Consider the following 9,144-nt stretch of genomic DNA (forward strand, 5'->3'; position numbering starts at 1 on the left):
AAAAGATGTTTCTTAAGTCAGTTGACCGACTCTTGACTTAACAAGAAGGTTTTATAAATTAATGAATTTTATTTGAATTTAATATTATTTTTTTAATCTCTATTACGTCCGTTGACGGCGGAACCGACCTAACAAAGTTTAACTTATTTACGGAGTTGCCACCGCGCATGTTCTTAAGTCAGGTGGCAACAATAACCGACCTAAGAAGTTTTCTATAAAGTGTTTTTTCCACTAGTGATTGTGGTCAACCGATGGTCCTTTAAATTGAGGTCTATATTAGGGGTTTCTATTTATTCGACCTCTTTATGAATTGTGTACCGGTTAGTATATATTTGTTTATGATTTATGAATGAAATAATTGGATGAATAGTAACCTTAACTAAATTTGAATCAATGTTACTATTTTTGTTTTATTTGATCAATTTTTGATAGTGTTAGCATTGTAGCTTTTTTTTGTGTTAACCCTCTAGTTTTCAGGAGAAGAGATTTCGATAATTCAAAATTTAATTGCGAGATAAATAAAATATGGCCACTTATTGTTTACATCCGAAATCGAACTCAGATTCTCTCAAACATTCGTCATAAAGGGAGCTCATTAGCATTGTAGCTAACATACAAAGTGAGCGCAAACAATCAAGCTTTATTGCAAAGGTTGAGTAACAATTGTCATCAAACTTCCAAGATTCTCAGTTTGGATTTCCTGCAGTTGAAAATACTACGGTAAAGGTGCAGTAATACATTTTGTGAGAGAGGGGATTTTTTTTATAGGAGAGATAAGATATAATTTTAACAAAAAAATAAAAGGGGTAGTTTTATGTGTAAACTTTGGGAACCGCAGGAAATTTGGACTGCAGTGAATCTCAATCCCAAGATTCTAACCAACACAACTCTTTGATACCATGTTAACATGACTACATATTTTCATTTAAATTTTAAGCCAACACAACTCTAATTAATATCCCTTCTATTAACTAAATTTGGGATGTCACATTTTAGGATTCAAACTTCAATCTCTACCTATATAATGCGATATCAACTGAGCTATACTTACATGTCATGTCCATAATTTAAACACATGCAAGCATAATAAAAGATACTATTTTCATAATAATAATATGATAAGCCAGGTACATAATATTTTGTTGATAAAAATCTACTGTGTTTAATATTCAACATCATAAACCACATCCTTTTTATTCATTCACATGGTAGGAAAAAACATAAAATTTTGACCTCAAATTAGAGGGTTACTTGGCATTATAGCAAGTATATCTCTAATTCTCTAAAGGCAATGGTGTATCATTCTCAATTTCCATGGTAATCTTTAGATCCATAGTCTTATTTTTCAGAAAATTTGAGTACCATTTAGCAGAGAGCTTAGGTTGTCTCTGCAAGTTTGGATCATTCAAATCTATGTAGTATAGCCCAAAACTTCCTTCATATCCACTCAATATTTCAAACACATCCAACAAGGACCATACAAAATAACCTTTTATATTTGATCCACTCCTTAATGTGTCAAAAATAAAGAAAATTAAATAATTAGCATTCATGAAAAAGTTTAAAACTAATTAAAATAAAGTGGAAGTGTAATGTTAATGCATACTATCATAGACATATTTGAAAATAAAAAAAGTACCTTATTGCATTAGCTATGGTCCCAATGTATTTATGCAAGTACTTCACCCTAGGCCAATCATTCAATGATGAATTACGAAGTGTTTTGTAGCCTGCAAAACTCAAAAATTTATATCATACAAATTAAATTAAAAAAAAAATGTTAACTGATGTCAAAGTATAGTCAACTCCTTAAAAGTAAAATATGGTTTTTCAATACAAATTTTTGTTTTTTTGTTTTCTTAGATGAATAATGGTAGGGACACACACATTTCAACACACCTTTTTCTATTGGTTGAAATTCATATGGGTCCGTGAAATAATGTGGATCCCATATAGTTTTTATGGAACCCATCTGAATTTTAATCAATAAAAAAGAGTGTGTTGAGATGTGTGTATTTGCTAGCGCTCATAGTGTCCAAGGTAAACAAATAGGATTAAATGCACATTTAGTTCTCTTTATCTTAATAAAAATGAACTTTTTTTCTTCTAAGTTTTGCTCCCCATCTAATTTTTGGGTCATTTTTTATGACGCGATCTATTTATTTATGAGGCGGCATTGCTTATTAGGCCACACTGTTTAACATCAGCAAAAAGTATGTCTAATAAGCGTTGCCACGTAATAAATGAATAGAACACATTATCAGAAAAATAACTCAAAAATGAGACGAGGACCAAAATTCAGAGAATAAAAGTAAAAGAAATATTGAAAGGATGGAAAATTGTATATAATTTTTAAAACAGGGAACAATAATATATTTAAGCCAAATAAATATTGTACAAAGATTTTGAAAGGATGGAAAATTGACATACCATTTTCATGTATGTAAATTGGAAAATTTCCATAACCATTCTTCAAAGAATCTAGCACCTGTTGAAAATTGAAGGTTACATATAATTGGAAACTAAACCAACTATAGCTGGTCAATTGGTTATAAAATTGCACAAATAAATTACAATAGGAAGGAACAATTCCTTGTTACTGCATTATTATGTTACCTCATCTATAGATGTATCATTTTCAATGAGTCCTACAACAAGAAAGAACATTAATTATGAGACATTTGTGTATAAGTAACTTGGTAAATTAGCACCATGTAGAATTGATTATGCAAATAGAAAATGTCAGAAAAACAGCTTAGAACATACTTGTAATTAGTTCAACTGCCATATCTTGCATGTAATCTCTATCCTCCATGTTTTTGCTTTCAGGAGGATAGTTCTTAACATATAATGAGTTGTAAAAGTTTATTCCTAAGAAGTCAATTGAGCTCTTCATCAGATTTGATTCTTTTTCGGTGAAAGAAGGAAGCCTTGATCCAACATTCCTTTTCATTGTATCAGGATAATCACCAAATGTTAATGGATTTAGAATCCTGCAATAACAAAGTAAGTATACTTACAAAAGTTAATGTAATTGTGATTTGTGACAATAACTTTCTTAGAAATGGGTGTTGGGCCTGAATCAGGCTAATAATTGTCTCTTATTTATAAACCCTTGTCTAGGCCAACTCACATCTGATATGAGATTTCTTAACACACCCCCTCACGATAGGGGGTGACCCAACGAATTTTGGAGAGGCTCTGATACCATCAGAGAAATGGGCGTTGGGCCTAACTCAACCTTACAAAACCGACTTGTTAGGTGAGGATTGCATCTTACATATAAACCCATGTCCAGACCAACTCACATCTGATGTGGGACTTCTTAACAAATTTTATCGTGAAAAACACCGAAGATCAAGAAATATATCATGATCAAATGATTACTTACCACCCCATTATGAAGTCTTGTGCCCTTCGAGTCGCAATTATATCGTCAGTAGTATTTGTCAGTGGAACAAAACCAATAGTAAGAAGATTAAACCCAATAAAACCATGTTGCAAACCCTGCACTTACTAAAGATGGTTAAGGCCATTTCAAAATAACATGATCAATGATGATTATTTAAGTTATACATCCTTCTTGATTAACTTTACCTTATATTTCTTATTATACAATCTTGCAGCTGAAGCATGTGCTAACAACATATGATGAACCGCCAAATATGGCTCAGTTGAGGAATTTCCCTTTGAGCAGTTAGCTACAAAAGAAGGATCTAGAGATAAAGTAGAAGTAGAAGTAGAAGTAGAACACCTCTGTGGTGGTATTATTCCCAAAGCATAGCCAAACATTGCTTGCATATTCGCCTCATTCAGGGTCGTCCAATACTTAACTCTATCACCAAATTCTCTGAAACATACATCAGCATATGCTGTGAAATCTTTCCTGCAAAGCATACATATATAGATTCTGTTAACCACAATATAGAGACTTGAAGTAGGAGAAACTAAGTTTTGGAACCATACACAATTTTTTTACTAATCCATCCTTCGTATTCGTCCTCAAGTGCTTGTGGTAGATCCCAATGGTGCAATGTAATATGTGGTTGGATTCCTACAAGATGAAGAATTAAACATTAATAACAATCAAATTTTTCAGCATATAAGTTGGAAGAACATCTTGTAGTTGTTAACCAAACTCTGCAAGAAAAATGCAGTCTTCGCATACCGTGGCTTATCAGTTCATTTATAAGATTGTTGTAATATTGAAGTCCTTTAGGATTTATTGGTCCTTTCCCATCTGGTAAGATTATCAGAAAAATAATCACATATTAACAGTTTAATCTAGGAAAATATTTTCAAATGATGTCAAACATTCACGGGCCTAAACGAAGTCAAGTACAAATAGTTTGTTTGTCCATAAGGTATCAGGTCGGTGGTAAGAGGTTGACTTTTTAAGTTGTAACTTCAAATGCCCGAGTTCAAATTCCCTCGAAGATAGTTATTACCTGGAATAAGTCTTGACCATGATATTGAAAATCGATAGGCATCTAAACTGATATTGGCCATGAGTTGCACATCTTCCTGCAGGAAATCAAGTTCATGTAATTTCTTAATCCAGTATATATACTCCCTCTGTGACACTTTATATGCAAAATTGCATTTTTTTAGATTCATTGTATATTTAATGTATCTGATTCTGGTCAATATATAAGATGAATATTGTGTATGCTCTACAGTCACTAACCTTATATTTGTGATATTCATCACATGCAACATCTCCATCACCCTTGTACATATTAGCTGAAAATATATTTTTTTTTTTAACTAATCAACTTTTGGTTCAGCAAAATAATAGATAAATTAAACCTGATGTAACCAAAAAAAAAAGATAAATTAAACCTGATTAAGAAATTAAGTACTATATGCTAGTGAGGACAATACCATTTCCTCCATGGGCAAAGGTATCCCATATGCTTGGTTTCCTGCCATCTTCATTTGCTGCACCTTCAACCTTTCCCCAATACCAATATATTCATAAGTTTTGAGAAAAGTTAATATTTACACAGACATTCAAAATTTGTTCTACTGAAATCCTAATTTCAACTATTATGATTGTATGATGAAGATTAAGTGTATGACTAAGATTGTTTACAATAATAATTATTTATTAAACATTTTTTTAATAGAATATTAATAAACACTCTTTTTCATTGACCAAAGTTATTATAATCATATTATTTCTCAGAAGAAGCTAAAGTAGCTTTTTATTATAATGAGAATCTACATGTGTCTTATTTTTTTTCAAAGCCAAAGTAAACAGATAAAAAATCCTACAACTAATTTTTGTTAAATAATATGAAATAAACATGGTCTAACTTTTTTCAATAGAAAAAGTGTCACAAAAGAATGCTCTAACATGTCATACTTCTAAACAAGAAGGGTTTGTCGGGGAGAAAGTAGCAGAGGAGGTGAAGGTGTTATCATGGAGAATTTTGAAAAACCGATCTAAAGGATCCAATTTTCCCCTTGTTCAGTGGATTAGCTAGGAAGCACATAGGGTGAGGAATTGGCTGGTGGTGATAGCCATAGCAGAGGTGATCTTGCAGCTGCAGCTGGTCTGGACTCTGGAGTGTTGATAACAGAGTCAGTGTGTCTCAGTTAAGAGTTAAGGATATTGCATATCAGTTTAGTCTCATTTTGGTGAACTCGGCGGCACTGTATTTAGATATAGCAGAAGGTTTCAGGTCTGCTGCGCTGTGCTTAGTTGCTGGATCGGTGTGCACTTTACTTTGGTTTGCGGCAGAATTTTTGTATAATTAGTTTTGGATCCTGTATATTGTTTATGCTGTTTTGTGTCTTTTATCTGTGCAGGATTCTATCGGCTAGGTGTTGGTGTTGCATTTGAATTATTGAGCCTATATTGCAGGATAAATTCGACAGAAGAGGAGCTGTTTGTGAGCAAACGTCCTGTCTTAATTTTCCGTCTTGGTTGCATCTCATAAGGTCATTGCCCGGTTGTCTTGGGTCGGAAGTGATTCTGCTCCTGAAGTCCAAGCGTTATTAAGTGGCATGACGCGAGATCCCAAGACGTGATATTGTATAGAATAATCATACACACATGAACAGAAAGAAAATGTAAGAACAGAATATTTTAGGAATTGAAAAAGACAGAAAGAAGAACAAACTTGGTAAGCTGAGGTTGATGCACCAAACACAAAGTCAGAAGGGAATTCATCTCTGCTTAAACTATAAGCAGTACCAGGAAGGAGGAGGATGATTACTACTAACACTGTTGCAATAGTTAATAACTCTGTCAAAGCAAAAATCTTCAAGATCAAAGCCATGTTGTTTTTGCTTCTGCTTTCAGCTGTGTTTTTCTGACAATTAATCAAGCTTATATGCATTACATTTCATTGTAGTTAAGGTATATGCTTTTTGTTTTTGTCTGTGTATCATATAGTAATCATCTGGTTCTCAGAAGAAGGGACCTCGGTAATCCAGAGTTCGGCTGCGAAGTAAGTAAAGTCTGGCAAAAAATTGTTCCATCAGGAATCAAACTCAGGTTCTCCCAACCAATTTGTCTAAAGATGAGCTTATTAATCATTTGAGTCCAATGTCTCGGTTAAGAGCATTCTTTTAAGTTTTAATCCTTTGGAAGAAGGGGGGCCTCAAGTCTGGACAAAAATTGTTACATCAGGAATCAAACTCAGGTTCTCCCGAACGATTCAAGAGCATATACCAGGGCCTCCCGGATGAGCTCATTAACCAGTAATGTCTTGGTTAAGAGCATATTTACTTTATTCAAGAGCTTAATTACTTTACGTGTAAGGTATAGTTGATGGTATGTGTTGGTTTATGACCCAATCATTATCAAAAGACAAAACATTCTCAATAGATTCATAATCTTAAAGTAGATTTAAAGTAGATTGTGACAAGGTTTAAGTTAATTTCCACACATAAAGAAGAGTTTTGAAGCATCATTAAATTTAATCAAGTATTCCTTTAGAAAGCAAAAGTTTAAGCATAAAGTAATCAAAGGAAAATTTATTTAGCATTTGTGTGTTTTCAATCCCTTTTTATGACCAAAATTGAACCATGATAAACATATACGGTGGTTCGTTGAGGCGGTTCTAGTGGAAATGAAGGGCCGGATCAAGGATCAAACGGCGCAAATCAGGGACAAAATGACCATAGACGTTTGGCCAGCTCATTTGGTTTGAACCTTGTGCTCAACAAAATTTGATTTATTTTTACAAGCATTAATGTGTTAATTTTTTACATCCTGGAATTTTCAACAGGTACTAGATTCCTTGCATGATGACTATAAAATTTTCCAATTCATATACATGAAAATGGTAAGACAATTTTCCATCTTTTCAAAATGATCTTCACAATATTTATCTATTTGTATGAGTATGAAAGTAAGTCTTTGAGTTTTGTAGGCCACAAAACACTTAGTAATTCTATCATTGAAAGATTGGTCTAGAGTGAGAAGTACTTGCAAAAATACATTGGGACCATATATAGATAATGCACTAAGTTAACTGTATTAAGTGTTATATGTGTTGTGGTTGATTGTCGACATCGTTGAGTTTTTAAAATAAAGGAGACTAACAAATTAGTTATTAGAAAAGTCTCACATCGTTTAGAGTGATGAAGTAAGGAGGAAACCAAAACTATATACTGGACCTAAATTCTTTGTTTTTAGATGCATCAGTCAATAATATTTTAAGCTTATATCTGATTTTTTGTTTTTCTCTTGTACTCTTTTATTAAAGTGTTGTACTCTTTTATTAAAGTGTTGTGAGATGAGGTTAAATATTTGCTTTGGAGAGTGTGGGTGTACTCTTTTATTAATTTTGGTAAGTAATTATTGCCATAAAATCCAAATCGGTTAGTACTCAACCCATGTTCTCTGTCCTTCAACCTATATGGGGAAGGATTTTTCTTTTTTTTTTTTGCTTCTTTCTCGCAAGGAATTGGAAATTGTAATATCCATAGAATATGATGGTGATCAAATAGAAAGCAAAACAATGTTATTCCATGATCGAATAGAAAGACATTCTTCTCATTTTGTTTGTCACGTAAAGCAAACTGAAGCTTACAATATTAAAAAATAGAGAAAAAAAACATATAATTGTCAAATAGAAACACATATAATTGTCAAGTCACAATAATTGATATATAAACTGAAGCTTTTATTGTTAAAAAAAAAAAATACTGAAGCTTACAATGTCGAGAAAGCAAGAGAGAGAGAGAGTGTTTCGAAAAATATCAAAATGAACAAAAAGGAAATAAATCATATGTATTAAATCGCAAAAATTAATAGATGAATGAATAAATATAAGCCTTTGGATTAAAACAAATGAAGGGACAAGATTTGGTGTTAAAGTTTGTTTTGACACTCAGTGTCAAGTGATCCTATCTCATCTTAAAGAGCTATTAGAGACATTTATTAAATAGACTCCTTAAAATAAAGTAGGCTTAATTGCATATTTGGTCTCTTATCTTTATTTTAGGTTTTAAGTTGGTCCCTTATCTTTTAAAAGTTTCAAATTGATTCCTTATCTTTTCTTCCGTTTACTAAGTTAGTCCCTTTCGTCAATTTTTTGACCAATGTCGTTAGATTTCGACACATGGCAAACGGAAAACACACGTGGACAACCACATCGGATGACTTACCTAATCATGTGCCACATCAATTTCTTTTAATTTCACATCCAAAATTTCATCATTTTCATCAAAAATTCACAAACCTTCATAAAGCTTCAATTCCTTTCATCCAAAAGCTTCAAAAATTCATAAAACTCCAAAAGCTTCAGTAGCTGAAATCCATTGAAAAAAGCAAGGAAATCCATCAAGAAACACCTAGTTCGAAGTTCATAGTGCTTAAGAAAATGCTTGAATCGGTTAGAACGTTTCATAGCTCAAATCAGGTAGGTTTCACTTGATTCATGATCTAAATGATGTTTTAAAGTTTTTCCACTGATTAATTTTGCTTGGTTATGGTTGAATCGTGTTTTGCGATTTTTTATGTTCTTGAAACTTTTTCTTCGAAATTTAAAATCTAAGCTTCCACTAAGAAATCTAAGTTCGGATTCATAATCAGTGCGAAATTTCAAGTGAAATGACATATTCATTTGTCAATTTTAAGGTCCGAAAGTGACTCCGGTGGTGTCGCCACTGCGCCGGAATCACCTC

The 9,144-nt window shown here is 32.6% G+C and overlaps 1 protein-coding gene across 1 annotated transcript; it reads right to left on the reverse strand.

The window, feature by feature from the left end:
• Positions 1–1,081: 1,081 nt before the first annotated feature.
• On the reverse strand, positions 1,082–6,434 carry LOC123889862 (beta-glucosidase 11-like). The gene is made up of 13 exons (XM_045939371.1): positions 6,129–6,434; positions 4,885–4,954; positions 4,688–4,743; positions 4,449–4,524; positions 4,169–4,240; positions 3,967–4,054; positions 3,598–3,886; positions 3,392–3,507; positions 2,767–2,993; positions 2,617–2,648; positions 2,431–2,488; positions 1,640–1,730; positions 1,082–1,509 (listed from the first exon to the last, which is right to left on the reverse strand). Exons 1-13 carry the CDS (start codon positions 6,345–6,347, stop codon positions 1,275–1,277), a joined length of 1,629 nt encoding a protein of 542 aa, XP_045795327.1. The 5' UTR covers positions 6,348–6,434; the 3' UTR covers positions 1,082–1,274.
• Between the last annotated feature and the right edge of the window lie 2,710 nt (positions 6,435–9,144).

Source organism: Trifolium pratense, linkage group LG6, assembly GCF_020283565.1.
Source record: "Trifolium pratense cultivar HEN17-A07 linkage group LG6, ARS_RC_1.1, whole genome shotgun sequence".
Taxonomy (NCBI): domain Eukaryota; kingdom Viridiplantae; phylum Streptophyta; class Magnoliopsida; order Fabales; family Fabaceae; genus Trifolium; species Trifolium pratense.

Excerpts from the sequence above, each read along its gene's own strand:
- LOC123889862 (XM_045939371.1), bottom strand. The coding sequence starts at position 6,347 with ATGCATATAAGCTTGATTAATTGTCAGAAAAACACAGCTGAAAGCAGA. Across the intron at positions 4,744-4,884 it reads CTTTGCCCATGGAGGAAATG|CTAATATGTACAAGGGTGAT; the intron begins GTATTGTCCTCA and ends ATATATTTTCAG. Across the intron at positions 3,508-3,597 it reads TGTATAATAAGAAATATAAG|GGTTTGCAACATGGTTTTAT; the intron begins GTAAAGTTAATC and ends TAGTAAGTGCAG.